General features: G+C 43.1%; 1 protein-coding gene across 2 annotated transcripts in view; it reads left to right on the top strand.

Annotated features, from left to right (window-relative positions):
- ntrk3b (neurotrophic tyrosine kinase, receptor, type 3b) overlaps positions 1 to 16,399 on the top strand; it is a 143,374-nt gene extending 126,975 nt beyond the window's left edge. For both annotated transcript variants that reach the window (XM_066647748.1, XM_066647747.1), the window contains 5 exons: positions 1,310 to 1,440; positions 4,627 to 4,799; positions 6,615 to 6,858; positions 13,095 to 13,253; positions 14,773 to 16,399. In XM_066647748.1, the coding sequence (XP_066503845.1) occupies positions 1,310 to 1,440; positions 4,627 to 4,799; positions 6,615 to 6,858; positions 13,095 to 13,253; positions 14,773 to 14,958 (893 nt within the window). In that variant the 3' untranslated portion in view covers positions 14,959 to 16,399. The remainder of the gene's footprint in view (positions 1 to 1,309; positions 1,441 to 4,626; positions 4,800 to 6,614; positions 6,859 to 13,094; positions 13,254 to 14,772) is intronic.
- Positions 16,400 to 16,633: the final 234 nt, after the last annotated feature.

Below are 16,633 nucleotides of genomic sequence, written 5' to 3'. Positions count from 1 at the left end.
AACAGAGCTTAACCCCAGACACCAGAAGGTAATCCAAGGCTTTTTTTTTTAAAGAATATTTTCTATTAAAACAGCATCCTATGCTTTAAATCCCTGCGGGGGCTAACAGCACGGAACAAAGCGCTCGTGGTGGGATTCACTAGGTGATTCGCTTTTTATTCAGGGATCCAAAACGGGGTTCTAAAATGGTCCTCAGTGCATCTCCATATTGTTTACCTTAATTACCTTGTTTATTTATGTAAACACCACCATTTTTCAAAAAAGGTCACTCCAGTAGATAGAGGATTTTCTGCATGTGGTATGTTGCACATTTTAACCCATCCCCAGTATGTATTAGTTTGTCTTCTGGTTAGCATCTCTCCCCTGTTAGCAGGTTAGCATCTCCCCCCCTGTTAGCAGGTTAGCATCCCCCCCCCCCCCCGTTAGCAGGTTAGCATCTCCTGGGCTTGTTGTTAAAGCCAAAACCCTACACAGAGTTTGTTACACTACAAATTATTCAAAGAGAAACGTGCGTCTCCAATTTTGCTGATTTCTTTCGTTTACTACACCATTTGAACAGAGCAGATGGTTTCAAGATGAAGGACCAATAAAAATGCTACACATTTCCTTGAAATAACATCTTTTTACATTGACTTCCATTGAAAGTTAAGATGTCTGTTTTTTCCTCCCGTAAACGTACTATTCCTTTGAACAACAGCGATGCGTGAGATCCTGCATTTTTTTCTTTCGTCCTCCAAGTCCCTGCTGTGTTAAGTATTCTGCTGTACAACAGTTAACGTGAGTTGATTCACCAGAAGGAAATGCCCAGAGCCCGTAATGGTGTTACCTGTTGCACGGCGAGAGAATCGTAACGCGTCTAGGAATGAGTAGTTTATCTTTTTCTTAATAAATACATGGTCATTTGTAGATAAACACACAGAGGCTCACATCGGCAGCCTTCATTTCTCTCTTCTAACCCTAGGTGAATTTCTCTCATCGCCGGATTATCTGACTAATTGGTCTGAATGCCAGCTCCTTTCAGCATCATTGTGCCTTTGTAAAGGCTGATTAGCATTTTATGAGAGTGGTGTTGAGTTATTTTCTTTAAAAGACAAAAAATAACAGCCAGAAGACTTACATAAGGGCAATTATACACACTTCACGTTTTCAAATGAAGTGCTGTGAACCATGAGCTATAGGCTCTGTGATGTTCCCCGTGAGCACAGGGAAAGCGTAATGATGAAATACCGCACGCTCTCTAGGCTTTATTTCTGAGTGTGTTTTTGAGGATGTCTTATTGTTATGTGTGTGTTTGCTTATTGTCTCGCAGACGTCCAGCACGTGAACCGACGGGACATTGTTCTGAAGCGAGAGCTGGGCGAGGGCGCTTTCGGGAAGGTTTTCCTGGCAGAATGCTACAACCTCAGCCCGACCAAGGAAAAGATGCTGGTAGCTGTCAAGGTGCGGAACAATTTTTCAATTATAGGCACCGCCTGCTGGCTTTAGCGCTTCAGGCCGGGCCTCATGTGGGCTTTACTCGTGCACATCCTTCCAGCTAATGCTACAGTCAGGCAGGGGTTGCTGTTTGCACCCCCATTTAGGACCGTGAAAGATTCTGAGGGTTACTCACATCCAGTGTGAATATTTTCAGCTCCGAAAAATGATATAGTAGTAATTAATAAAGCGAAGAAACCGGAGGTTAGTTCGATTACCCAATTCAAACATGGTACTTTTGTATTATAAGACTTGACGTAAGCTGATACAGTGTTATTTTAGCCTGCTGTTTTCCCCCCTGTTGTTCATTAGCCTTTGTTTTATAGAAGGCTGACAGGGCGCCTGGTAATATTGATTTTGGTATGTTTTAGGGGCTGTATATCTTTTCCCCCAACTCTACACTATCTCTTCAAGCATCACTGCAGTGCCTCCTAGAGCATACGGTGAATTTAAATAAATGCCAAAATGAAGCCTTCGGGGCAGATCCTCTCCATTACCGAAGTGATATAACCAGACATCCTGTTTTACTGACAGTAATGTTTTGCTCTACCAGCAATAATGTAGTTTGGAGCTACTTTTTAGGACCCGTAATGATGTTTAGTGTTAAAAGTGCACTCTCAGCAACTGAACTTTCACTTTTAATTCAGTCGAGTGAATCAAAACCATCACGCCGTAAAAAATCAACTCCAAATGTTGCTGTACGATAGCGATCAGATGTGACGTTCTCCCCGGAGCTCCATAGAGAATGTACAGCACACAACAAAAACAGAAGAGTACACCCTTCTTTAAAGCCATTAACATGTTGGGTTACTTCAAATAGAACTGCCTTTAAATGGCAACATACCTCTGACTGTATGTTTAAAGCAATCAGGGTAAACTCTGAAACAAAAGTAGCTGCACCTCTGAAGCAGTTTAAAGTCCGTACGAGTGCTTCCAGCTTTGCACAAATATCATCTCCAGGATTTGGCCGCTCACTGAAGGCCAGAACATTGCAAACCCAACCTTTTCAGATGGCAGTGCTAAGAAAAACATTCCTGACAAACCGTTAAAGTCTGGTAAACATGGTCAGCCCCTTCAGACGGGGTTCAGGATGTTGTTAGTGTTGTAGTGTGCTAATATCCGGCCGTGTAAGTCCAGCAAACGTTTGGGAGATGACTTTTCTAGACGGCACCATGAATGTTCATCAACGTATTGGAGTAAAAAGAATTCTCTCTAAAAATGCTTGACAAGAACCAAAGCAACTTAGTGAGCACTTAGTGGAAAGTAAGCAAGGGATTCTGGAGAAGAAGAAGTGGAAATCTGTCAGAGGAAATCTATAGAACACCTTTGAGGAATTCTAAAGTGGAAAGTAGAGGAGCCAACTCTCCAGCAAAGAAAAGGTGAAAAGAACCAACTGTGAAGAACGACAGAATCTCTCTCCACAGATTTTTGGTCCATGCCAAAGAGGCTTGAAGCCATCATGAGAAACACAAAAAAAGGAAGTGTTTACTGACATTTGTTGCAGCTCTTTTTAAACTTTTCAAAGAAGTACTTACAAAGAAGGACTATAACTATCAGTTATTTCCTGTTGTGTAGCAGTACCTGCTCGTTTAGTCTTAGCCGCGGAGATACACTGTTTTTCAGCGTTGAATATACATTTAAATGGAAATATGTAAACGAATAAACAGAGGAAATGCTTTAGTGGCTGCTTCATTTTAAAAAGAGTGCATTAACCAATATACTTTCAGGCTTAAGATGTGTTTACATTCATGGCTCTTCACTGCGATGGCTCAGTTGTGGATATGCTTTAATCATTTTGTTCGTAAGTGAGGTGTTCTTACTTTATTTGGATACAGTATGTAATTACTACCTTTTTAAGACTGATAACCAAACACACCACACAGTGCAGAACATGGAAACTATGAAGTTGAAAGCACTCCACCAGCCAGGGAGCATGCTGCCATTGACGGGTGTCCGCCAGCCACAGTAGAGAGACTGTTAAGGACGTGCCGTAAAGCTACAGGAAGAGAACAGTTCCCTTGACAGGGGGCTGGAGAGCCATCTGTGGCGTTTACACCACGCTCCATCTGAACATTCTTTAACTCGTGTCAGATAGATTCACTTTGGAGCTCGGGTAATGATGATCAGATTACTGTACACACTGCTGAGGTTCAGTTATTTTGTAATTATACCATAATTGATTAGATTATATTTCATAAAGAACTGCCTGGTGCCGGAGTAATGGAGCGTGGGAGAAGTTGCAGGGCACACTGAGGAAATGAACATTCCCTTTTCTGGAGCTGCCGGCAGAGGATCAGCTCCAAGTGTGTGACAGTGTGATTGGAGTCCTCGATCCTGTATGTGATTTTCCTGTGTGGGATTACACTCAAATATGAAATATAATTCTATTTTTATATATAATCACTGTAACTCAGGTTATTAGATTAATTAGGATAGTGTTGTAGTTGCTGTGAGTGTGTTGAGCTGTTAGCGAGCAATGAGATAGTAATATAGGTTAAAAGCACAGTGCATTACATGCCAACAGTGCACTTCAGTCAGGTTCTGAGACCAACGTCCCCTCAGGAACTTCAGCTTCACTCTCTAGATTCTGTAGCTATAGCTCCTCCCATCAGTATATGGCCAGCACTAATATAAACACAACACTTTCTGGTACTTCATCAGATTCAAACGACAGCGACTCAAAAATACTCCAAAAACCATCCAGTTTGTTCCTAAAAGTGCTACACTGAATTGATGCATTTGAAGTAATGTGAAGGCCTATCCTGTGGTATCGGTATCTGTTGATTGTGGGATGTGCAGGGGCTTCTGGGAATGAAATATTTAATATTTTTATTTTTTTGTGATTAAAGTAGAATCCGAAACCAGGCTCTTAGATTATTTCAGTGTAGAAAATGAAGAGGACTCTTGGATAGTTACCTTTTTTTTTTAGGAAGTGTCTGTAAATTATGTAGAAAACCATTAGGAACAGGTGTCAGTTGCCAGAATTCATAGCAAAGTGCATTAATATACTGTAATTTAATAAAGCAGCCAGTCACTCTAAAAGCTGGATAATTGGCTCTAATTTTCTCACAGCTGTTTGCAGTGTAAACAAGGACAGTTTTAGTCCGTTTATGATTCTGTTACTTTGTCCTCACCTTTGTCTTGCTTCCTCAGACTCTTAAAGACCCGACTCTGGCCGCACGGAAGGACTTCCAGAGAGAGGCCGAGCTGCTCACTAACCTCCAGCACGATCACATCGTCAAGTTTTATGGCGTGTGTGTGGACGGTGACCCGCTCATCATGGTGTTTGAGTACATGAAGCATGGAGATCTCAATAAGTTTCTGAGGTGAGAGGACACACAGGTTTATTAAATCTAACCTCCAGGACTCAGTGGAACCTCCAGTGCTGTTTTTATAACATCAGTGGCAAACCACCCTTGTGCCAGGCCAGCATTTTGATAAATGTTTCTGTTGTTTATCAGAATGAGATGTGTTGCGAAGCTACAGTGGATGTGTGAGGTTTAGAGAAAACAATGTACGTATAAATAACGTTAAATTATTTATTCATTCATTGTCTGTAACCGTTTATCCAGTTCAGTGTCGCGGTGGGTCCGGAGCCTTCCTGGAATGATTGGAGGGGGCGCTAGTCCTTCACAGGGCGACACACACTCACACATTCATTCACACATATTGACACTTTTGAGTCGCCAAACCACCAAACAATGGCTAGAAACCAGAGCACCCGGAGGAAACCCACGCAGACACAGGGAGAACACACCAACTCCTCACAGATATTCACCCGGAGGAAACCCACACAGACACAGGGAGAACACACCACACTCCTCACAGACAGTCACCCGGAGGAAACCCACGCAGACACAGGAAGAACACACCACACTCCTCACAGACAGTCACCCGGAGGAAACCCACGCAGACACAGGGAGAACACACCACACTAAGCTCATCTAATAATCTTGACGTCTGAGCCGAACTTTGCATTAATAAGGGCTGTCTGCAAACTATTGGACACGGTGTAAATAAACTTTTTAGCCAATAGTCTAATCTTAGGTTTAAATGTATTTAATTTATCCAAACGGTTTCCAAACGCATTTAAATGTTTCCTAAAGAAACATAATCAAAAACTGTCAAACCCTTGTAGTTCACACAGCTCTTCAATGGAATAATCCAGTCTTAAACATACCAAAGCTGTACTTCCTCTCTGTGCTAATGCCGTTCTGTGAGTGTCACGAAATTCAAACAGGCTGCGCTTCTCTGGGGAAAAGTTCTGAGGCTGCTCCTTTAGAGCGAACTGATTACAGCCGAGCGCTGTGATATGAGATTAGGTAATTCCATTGTGACCTGGGTTGCATTTAGCCTCTCACACATGAAGGGTTTCTTTGGGCTCAGCTGAGTTAGCGTTCTGAGAAAGCCAATGACGAAACCCGACTCTGAAATGCGGCAACGGCACCGGGGCCGGACGGTTTTTCCCGAGCACCAGAGAATTGCGCGATGCCGGTCGCCGACTCCAATTAAGCCCAACGCAGACGCGGCGTGTGTGGAATTAAACAGGCCTAAAGACAGCTCGGTTTCCAGCTCGCAAGACGAGCGAGAGTGTGTTTTACATGCAAAATAGCTCCTCTAAGTCAGAGAAGGCTTGATTGTTAGCTCTCCAACACGCTGCTGAGGGGGCGTTTCCTTTTGCCAGGACTATCAGAGAGGCAGAAATGACGCTGGAGCACATTTAAGCAGCCGCCTTATGCAAATCCAGCCACAATCAGCCGAGCTATTTTCAGCAAGAATGGAAAAAGGAGGGGAGGGGGAAGGAAATCAGCAAAAACTCACAAAGCAAAAACAACAGGTGGTTTCTGTTTGGCGTGAAAGACGCAAACAAAACTCGTGATTTCTCCTCGCGTCCAGCTGCTTCGGAGTTGCGGCACGTTTACATGCAGCTCATGGGTGAAATGCCGGCCCGTTTGCAGAGAGTGTAAGGCAGCTTTTTTGCATAGCCTGACCTTTCCCAGCAATCTAGGACAAGCTCCGTACACGCATCTGCCTCGCCTCAGCCGTCACGCAGAGGAAAACTGCGAAAGACCGGCACTGGTTTGTGGGGAAATAATAAGAGCCTCCCTCTAATCCTTCGACTCTTCTCTTCTCTTCCTCAGGGCCCACGGTCCAGACGCCACCATCTTAGTGGACGGCCATCCGATGCAGAGCAATGGGGAGCTGGGTCTTTCGCAGATGTTGCACATTTCCACCCAGATTGCAGCTGGGATGGTGTATCTCTCGTCTCAGCACTTTGTTCACCGTGACCTGGCCACAAGGAACTGCCTGGTGGGGAACGGCCTGCTGGTCAAGATCGGAGACTTCGGCATGTCCAGGGACATCTACAGCATGGACTATTATCGGGTGTGTATCACGACGGTTATTAATGATAACAGCAGCATGGAGGAAATCAAAGAAATCCGAATGTATAAGCACTGTTATTGTTATTATTATTAGAAGAGGGTGTAGGTGTGGTGTTATAGAACATATTTTTATTTATTTTTGACATAATGTGTCAGCTATACGGCCGTCCAGAAGACACAACTGACAGCTGAACTAAAATGTTATTACCCCCACACAATGAAGGGCTTTTTTTATTTCCTGTACAGAGTGACACTAATATCGTGAAGCCCATGGCAGTCCTGCGAAAGTTGGCCTGCCTCGTCTTGTTGATGTGACAGTGATGGTATTGGGTTTGTGCGCATGTAGAACTTTGTGGCCACAGAAAGTGAAGGATGCCTCTGTCTAGGCCAGAGCAAGAACTGGAAGACTGGTCTTGCGTCACCCGATAGCATCTTTACCATGCAGATACACACACACCATCCCAGGCTGCGATATTGACAGAGCCGAGAGATTAGGAAATCATAACCGCATTGGACACGTCCACTGTGTTGAGTGATTATAAATAGGGGTTCTGCCAAGCACACAATCCACACACCGCTAGTCATATTGACGTTTGCCCGTCCTCTGGGGCTCCAGCGTCTGGCCAGCAGGAACCGCACCATTGTGAGCGAGAGCAAGCAAAAGAGAGAGAGAGATAGCAGCCTTTTCAGCAGCAGCCAATCCTTGCGCTTTTGTGCGGCTATTGAATGTGGCGCATTGACTCCCCATCGTCTAATGGCTTGTCAAGTATCCTGAGTGTGAGATCATTTGATAAGTATTTAACTGTTACAGGAACGAGTAGAGCATTTCCATAAAAAGAAAAACGACACATCAGCCGTCACGTCTTGTGACTTCGCATCGAGGGCCATTTTCACGGGCTCCGCGACGGCAGCGCGAGCCGAGTTTGGCGAATGTCGGCTGGACCGTTGTCGTGGAGGCTCAGGGGCTGCCCCCGCCGTCTGGGAAAGTCGGTGATGTGTGGGCCAGTCCTGGTTTCCCCACAAGATTACAGAACACACACTCTGGGTTGTGTCCACACAAGTGCAATAAGAACGGTGGATTGCTTTAACTATATTGCATTAGGTAGAGTGCAACAGTCTCACTGTATTGTGTAACCTTGATAAAGACCAATGACTCATAGATAGTGGTATCCGTCTTTGCACATCATTGTTGGGTTAAAGTGAAAAAGGAAGGTTTGAATCGGGCCAGGCCAGTCTGCTTTCTGTGCTCCTGAAGCGCAGATGCCTGGTGAGTTAGTCCTTGTGGGGCTGTAATCCATCCACTGCCATGCTGCACCACTTTCCACGCCACTAATCCAATCTTTGCCTCCACCGCGGAGCCCGACTGGCCTGTAATCCAGTTTACACACCAGTCAAAGAAGAAGCTCGCTCTCGCCCTCCCCCCCGACACCGCACCAGGACGATGGCAAGTGGGAACAGGGCGGGTCGTTGTTAGAGGGAAGATGAATATATGATTCTGTGTGTGTGGGGGACTGTGATAGAGATAGATAAAGAGTGTGTGTGGTGTGTTTTGTTATTAATTTGCCTCCCAGCTTGACTGATTACTCAAAGCCCAAGGTGATAGCCGTGTCATTTGCATGCCTGTTTAACTCCTTTTAATTCTCCCTCCTTAAAGAGGGATTTGGACTCATTTGAATGTGTGGAGGGTCCAGTGTGTGTGTGTGTGTGTGTGTGCGTGTGCACCACAGACAGGTCATTTAAACTCACCGTAACTCAATTAGTTGGTTTAATCTGGTGAGAAGCAGCACACTGCGGCTGCTGAAGAGATCGTGCTTCACCTTCACCTCTTAATGTCAAGAGATGTGCGAGTTAGCATAGCCTCCTCTTACAATGCACATTAGCATGTTCTAATATTGTATAAATCAGTCAGGATTATACCGCTCACATTACAAGCCTTATTGCTCAAATCTGATCCTCTCTGCACTGGCGATTCTCATTTTCCTCTGTACGTGACCCATTATCTGTCATTAACGTGAACAGACTCTGCCCAAATCCCACACCATTCTCCATGTTCTTTACCCAATTTTCTCCTCATTTTTAATCATTATCCATTCAGTCAGGAGAAGGCTAGCATACGCTTTCTCATATACACGCGCAGTGGGGCGGTCCTCGAAGCGGCACCTAAATCAAAACGAGGACGTTCTCGAGGAGCTGTTTTCCAATGTAGCTTAATATTGTCAGACAATAACTGGTGGCAAATGTGATTTCTATAAAGCTTTATTTAAAGGCTAAGCACCAGCGATATGAAAGTGTCAAACAAATAAATACAGTGGAGTTTGAGTTCCTAACTGTGTTTATTGATAGTCAGAAAACATGTTATTTCTTACTAATTCAAGGAATAAGGTTTAAAAGACCGTTAGTCCCCCCCCCAACGGTGTTGGGAAACTCTAATAGGCGTCTTGCCTGTGATGTAGGTGGTGGACAACACTCTAGAAGCTGCACTTAATTTAATGCAAAATGATGAAAAGGTGTGTTGTTTGTGGCTGCAATCATTCAATGTACAGTGGGACATCTGTGAACAAATGGCCCAAAGATCCCAAAATATCCAGAAAATGGACTAAATTTGTCAACTTTAAACGGGCACTTTGGAAAGGACCATCCGCTCACTCCGTTATCTGTAGCTCATTTCACTGGCGCTTTTCCAACAATATGGGCATGTAAGGACACCAACGAAAGGTGTTCAAGAGCCTCTGTAACATGGAGGTAAACAGGGTAAGGACACTCACTTCGCCTGTTTTAGTTGGTGTTAGTTAACGTTAGCTTGACTCGCTAAACTCGGTGGCTCAGATTATACTCGGCTACGTAGCTGCATTACGGAGGTTTATAGTGTCGGATGAATTCGAGTTCGACTTCGATCACATTTACAAGAATAACGGTACCTCTACATTTGAGTTTAGCTTATTGCTAGGCTATTGTCATGAATAATGTTGGTTATTTAGCTAGATACTGTCATAACAGTCAGTCATAACGGTGTTTTACCGCGGCGTTGTTCAGCTGTTGTCCACCAGTGACGTCACGGTCGCGCTCAAGAATTTCCGTAGCGTGCTCGGGTTTTTCCGTCAATTTAATAAAACTGTCAGTTTTAAAGCAAATTAAGCTGCTATTTTCATTTTAATTCATACTTATATCTGTCAGTAACTAAAATAATGTGAAATATTCATTAAGTGGTGCTTAGCCTTTAAAAGATTATTTAACTTATTTACTGAACATCTGAAATGACCAAAGGACAAGTGAATAGACCATTATTCAGTCTGAGAATTGTCATGGAAACAAACACATTTCTGGGTGGAGCGGGGGGGGGGGGGGGTAAATATTCTCAGTATATTTTCTTTCTAAATGGAAGTTTGTTTGCCTTTGAGGACCACTCTAAAGTGCAGCCAGAAACTACTTCTAAACCAGTGCAACCAGACAGCTCAGCACGCTCGGAGGAGAACACCAACTGCCCGATTCTCCTGGCCTCAGGTGACTGGGGCATCATCAGGAATCAAACGCACGTTTCCCTGCAGTGAGGAGAGATATGATTCCAAACGTATTTGATTCAATGAAACCACTGACATTATTAAGGCATAATTAAAAAGTAAGTGTGGCGTTTGACTGTTCTCAGTACAGTCTCATAGCAGCTCAGCCTTCACTTGCAGTGTGAACGTAGTTGTGGTTAATTCTAATCAAAGACTGTGGCCACAGATGGATTTCCGTCATCTTTGGAGTAACTTTACAGAGAATACAGCAGAAACATTCACGACTTCATTGTCTGTTAATGTCAGGAGAATTCATTCACATTCATTTGACACCCATTCATCACCACACAGAGTAAAGAGCCGTGTTTAAAGCAAAAGATGAGAAATGACCACGAAGGAGATACAGCTTCATTCTGACAGCGGCAAAATATACGATCCTCACATTCCTCTGTTTGGTATCAACGCTCATTAACCCAAAGCCAGCAGATGTGGTAGAGGGCACGGTAATTAAAACGGAAATGCCGTATCCAGCTGGACGGAGTCCATCAATAGCCACTAGTCCGTTTTTGGAGGAACTCTTCTTCACGCTGCCACAGATATGATGAATGAAGTACAATTGACATGAATGGGGAATAGATTTGAGAATAATCCGGCCTAATGAAAGCAGAGTGTTAGCATGATTAATACATTATTGTTTAATCAATTTGTCTCCCAGAGCAGAGGATTTCACAGGAACAGAGGGAAAGAGAGATGGAACGACAAGGGAGATGAGCTTCATGGCTTAAGAATGTGTTCCATTCACTAATCAATAACCTAGGCTTTATCATCTAAATTACAGCAGACAGTTTAATGGGACGTGAAAAGACCCGACATTTAGTTTGGTCCGGATTCTTTTCCCCAGATTCTGTACTGAACTTCAGTGGTTTGTATTGTTATTATTATTATTATTATTATTATTATTATTATTAAGTTCATACACCAGCTGTAGCCCTCTGAGGTTGAGTTATCACTTTGGATTTGCCGCACTATTCACATGGAGTTCTATAATTGAATATTTAATGCATAGAGGGTTGCAGTGTATTACATTTGTAAATTGTCAACATGGAGTCTTCAGCCAGTTTGTTTTTATTCGGAAATGTAGAAACATGTTTTTTCTTCTCATTAAAAAAATTGTATTAGAGTTGCATCATAATAAAAGCACTCTTCTGCTTCCAAACGCAAATCTCGAAGGGTAGTGAGTATTGTTTTATAATAAGTTTTATGCTTTAAAGCACTAAGGCTGTGTAATAACACACACGTGTTTATAGTCTAAATATTTACTATGTTATAGCGCCGAAATATAAGTGACATACCTGTCTTTAACTCCATATTTATGACGGTAGACCAGTGTCAAATCTGGGCGGCACGGTGGCGCAGCAGGTAGTGTCACACAGCTCCAGGAACCTGGAGGTTGTGGGTTCGATTCCCGCTCCGGGTGACTGTCTGTGAGGAGTTGGTGTGTTCTCCCCGTGTCCGCGTGGGTTTCCTCCCACAGTCCAAAAACACACGTTGCAGGTGGATTGGCGACTTGAAAGTGTCCGTAGGTGTGAATGTGTGTGTCTGTGTTGCCCTGTGAAGGACTGGCGTCCCCTCCAGGGTGTATTCCCGCCTTGCGCCCGATGATTCCAGGTAGGCTCTGGACCCCCCGCGACCCTAAATTGGATAAGCGGTTACAGATAATGGATGGATGGATGGACCAGTGTCAAATCTTTATAACAGGTCCTGTTCATCCTCACGATGATTTATAAAGGTCCACGAAGGTGAAACCCCGCCTCCACACTCATCTGCATGCGCTTTAACGCTGCTCAGTATTAACTGATTAATTATCCACCTTAATCATTTTCAGTTTTGAGGACGCTCTTGAAGTAAAGAGCTTTGAAGTGTTTGCATCGTGAGTGTGAACAGAGCTAGTTATTAAGCTTTATGACACTGGTCTCATCAATTATAAAATGAACAGGGGAAATGTGTTTGTGAAATCTCTGAGGTGTTCAGACGTTTCCTTAAAAGGCAGCCGTTGCCAGATTTTTGAGAGCATGCCCCATCCACCCTCCCTCAGCTGCAGCTAACTTGTATGTAACTCCATACGTAAACGATCACAGAGGATACGTTTTTAAAATGTCGGGTAAATCATCTTTTGTTGTGTATTATTATCTGGGTTTAATATTAAATTAATTTGTGAAAATTTTAAAAATACGACAATAATTTGTTTTATGACCAATCTCAGCTCTCACTGGCGCCCCTTGTGTTTTCTGAGCACACCCCAAAACTTCGAATACCTCTGTGTCTGTTATAATAGTGCAACTGTGATTATAAGCACTTACATATGTTTAAATAGGCTTGTGTTCTTCTTTAAGAATTAAATCTTTAAGAATTTACGGAGTAATACAATGTGAAAAATATATATTTTTCATCTTCACATTACTACAAGAGGTCTGAGCATACTTGCTGTTGCAAATCTTTAAGAATGCAGTGAGAACACATTACGGATTTATGATTCATAGAAAGTGAGAGTTGTAGCTCGTGTAAAACAACCCCTTGTTTGTGTAAATAGTGAGTTCTCAGCATTAGTCGCGTTGTCGTCAGAGTGTTTCTGCTGTTGACACAAACAGGGACCGGGAGTCAACAAGCACTCGCGCAGTTCCAGAGAGTGACGAGTGCAGCATGAGTAACTGTGCTGTGTGTGTAATCCCTCCTCCTCCAGGTGGGCGGTCACACCATGCTTCCCATTCGCTGGATGCCTCCGGAGAGCATCATGTACAGGAAGTTCAGTACCGAGAGTGACGTGTGGAGCTTCGGTGTCATCATGTGGGAGATCTTCACCTACGGGAAACAGCCGTGGTTCCAGCTGTCCAATAACGAGGTACGGGAGGATATCGCAGATAGGGAGTTTTTATAGAAGCCGAGTGTGATCTCTGAGGCAGTAAAGAGTTAATGTGGCAATCTGCTGTGTGCGGCGAGACCGAGAACGTGTGATTGTGCATAAATACTGGTGCTTAGTGCAGCTAAACCTGTCTATAGATTACAGGCGAGGAATGAAAACACAAGCCTTTTACACAACGTAATCAGACTCTTATTTCAGTCCTGATTAACTTTTACTGAGTAAATGCCGCAGTGACTGTTTTGCAGTTACTGGATATGCGCAGTAAACCTGACTGCATCTGCCTGGTAGTTCATCTCCGTGTTTAATCTGATCATCGGATAATAATTGATTTAACTTCATTAATTAAACTGTTGAGTTAACTCTGAAATGTCTCCTGAGTTTTGGTGACAGCACCATACACCGGGTGGTGGGGGGGGGAGGTAACACAAAGCTGAATCTCTGTCTTCTACATTTCCTTCCTGCATGGTACCTAATGAAAAACAAGAAAAGCAGAAAAGTGTACAGTAGAGTGGTGTAGTGTAGAGCAGTGTAGAGTACAGTAGTGTAGAGTAGTGTACAGTATAGTGTAGAGTACTGTAGTGTAGAGTAGAGCAGTGTAGAGTACAGTAGTGTAGAGTAGAGTACAGTAGTGGTGTAGAGTAGTGTACAGTATAGTGTAGAGTACTGTAGTGTAGAGTACAGTAGAGTGGTGTAGAGCAGAGTAGAGTACAGTAGAGTGGTGTAGCGTAGTGTAGAGTACAGTAGAGTGGTGTAGAGCAGTGTACAGTATAGTGTAGAGTAGAGCACAGTAGTTTAGAGTAGTGTAGTGTAGAGTACAGTAGTGTAGAGTAGTATACAGCAGTGTAGAGTAGAGTAGAGTACAGTAGTGTAGAATACAGTACAGTAGTGTAGTGTAGAGTACAGTAGTGTAGAGTACAGTACAGTAGTGTAGTGTAGAGTACAGTAGTGTAGTGTACAGTAGAGTAGTGTAGTGTAGATTACAGTAGTGTAGTGTACAGTAGAGTAGAGTACAGTAGTGTAGAGTAGAGCAGTGTAGAGTACAGTAGTGTAGAGTAGAGTACAGTAGAGTGGTGTAGAGTAGTGTACAGTAGTGTAGAGTACAGTAGTGTACAGTAGTGTAGAGTAGTGTACAGTAGTGTAGAGTACAGTAGTGTAGAGTAGTGTACAGTAGTGTAGTGTACAGTAGTGTAGAGTAGCGTAGTGTAGAGTAGAGACGAGACGATGCAGTGGAAAAAGCACCATTAGCTCAGAGCCCCTGCGTGAAACTTTGTTTAGTTTAGAAATATGCCACAGACAACTAGTAAATAGGAAATAATAAATAAATAATGCCGTGAGAAAGCTACTTATTATTACGTTATAGATTATATTCTGTGAAAAATATTGATCCTACCTGGTTTTATGTTATGGTTCTATGTTATGTTCCTGATCCCTGGCGTACAGCGGTAATAGTTTTCTGTATGTTAATTAGCCTTGTCGTTTCTACCCCCTGCCCCTGCAGGTCATCGAGTGCATTACACAGGGACGGGTTTTGGACCGGCCCCGCCTTTGTCCCAAGGAAGTTTATGACCTCATGCTCGGCTGCTGGCAGAGAGAGCCACAGCAGCGACTGAACATCAAAGACATTCAGAAAGTCCTTTACGCTTTGGGCAAAGCCACACCCGTCTACATGGACATCCTCGGCTAACGCTGGCGCACTTCATTCTCGCCAGAGGCCAACGCAATCCAGGAATAACCAAACAGCCCCTAACCTTACTACTCCACTGTAAAATCACCTACACGCTGGGGATGGACTTAAGTGCCTGCAACACCTTTTTTCAAATACACTGGAATAAAAAGGAGAGAAAAAAATATTTAAAAACAAGTACTTTTACATTTTGTTTACTCGTACAGTACATAGTGTACAGAATTCTACGAAGAGAATCATTTTCCTAAAAACTGACGAACACAAACAAGACGACGACATTGTGTAAAGGGAACGTTGCCTTTGCCGTGGCAACCTCGTGTCTAAAGAATAAAGCTTTCCAGTGTTATCATTTTATAAACATATATATACATATATGAATATATTTTTATTTATTTTGTTTCATTTCCGAAGGTATGGGTGCCTGTCGTGTTCAGCGCTGTCGCTAGATCTTCATTTTTGTTTCGTTTGTTTTGAGCAGGGATGGAAAAGCCTTACTAGATTTGGGTTCGCATGTCTGCTCCGATTTCCTTTCTTTCTTTCATTTTCCAATGGACAGTTTTGATTTGTCGGTGAAGAGTTCTTGAGTGGGAATCAACTTCTTTAGAGTACTAAAAATATAGGTATATTTTAATTGTATGTGACTGTACATACTGTAAATTTATACACTTGTCCGATTAACTTATTTTTGGTTGTTTTTTTGTTTGGTTTGGTTAGTTTTTTTTTTGTTTTGTTTAATTTATTTTTTTCTTTCAACCCAGTGGTTGGTTCGTAGCATAGACTTTTGAAACACTCTACCATATGAGGGCGTAAATATTGTTCAGTGTGACCACTAGTGCAACACTTAATCACAAGCTTATGGTCAGTTCATTTCCCGTGTGGAGCCTGTTTGCTGAAGGCAAGGGGACATTTGCGGTGGAAACTTCAGCTCCCTGCAAAATCGCATTTAATGGCTGCTTTATATTTAAAGTCGCAACAAATACGAGGACACATAGTGTCACTGATGCGAAGCACTGTGGAGCAGTTCTTAAACATGAGTGAGTATGTGAGCGAGTGAGTTACAAGCCAGTTCCCAGAGGTGCTTCGCATCTAAAAAAAAATAAATAACAAAGACAAACCACAGGATTCTGAGGAAGACACCTATCCAGAGCAATGTTGTTTTGTTTGGTTTTTTGTCTTTTTCCTTTTTGCCAAATCTCCATAGTTACGTGAAAGCAGCGCCATCTGCATCTGAACTCTCACGGTGTTGTCGTCTGTAGCGAAGCGACTCTGTGTGATCTTTTGTTTCGCGATGGACGTGTCTGTAGTTATTTTACACCAAATCTTTTTGCAGCCGCACCATTTTGATGACTTCAGATTCTCTTGCCTCTTTGCAGTTCCAGAAAACGTTTGCTAAAATACAAACGCAAAAATGTATGTTTAGATTATGTATTAAATAAATATTCAAAACCTCATCGTCTTTTGGAGAGGCTTTGTTTGTTGCTGAACGCCGTGTCAGACGCGTTTTGCGCCGACGCCGCCTGGATTTTCAGGAGCCAAATGAAATCAGCCCCGCTGTCTGTTTGCACGCCGCGGATGGGTGTGTAGCCATGTGAACACAACGACCTAAATGGCCCTCGGTACACAAAAAAATAACAAAACATGTCGTGAACACAGCTCGTCCAGATGGGCCTGTGTT

This window comes from Hoplias malabaricus, chromosome 16 (assembly GCF_029633855.1).
Source record: "Hoplias malabaricus isolate fHopMal1 chromosome 16, fHopMal1.hap1, whole genome shotgun sequence".
NCBI lineage: Eukaryota > Metazoa > Chordata > Actinopteri > Characiformes > Erythrinidae > Hoplias > Hoplias malabaricus.
This window is presented reverse-complemented; position numbering and strand designations above follow the sequence as displayed.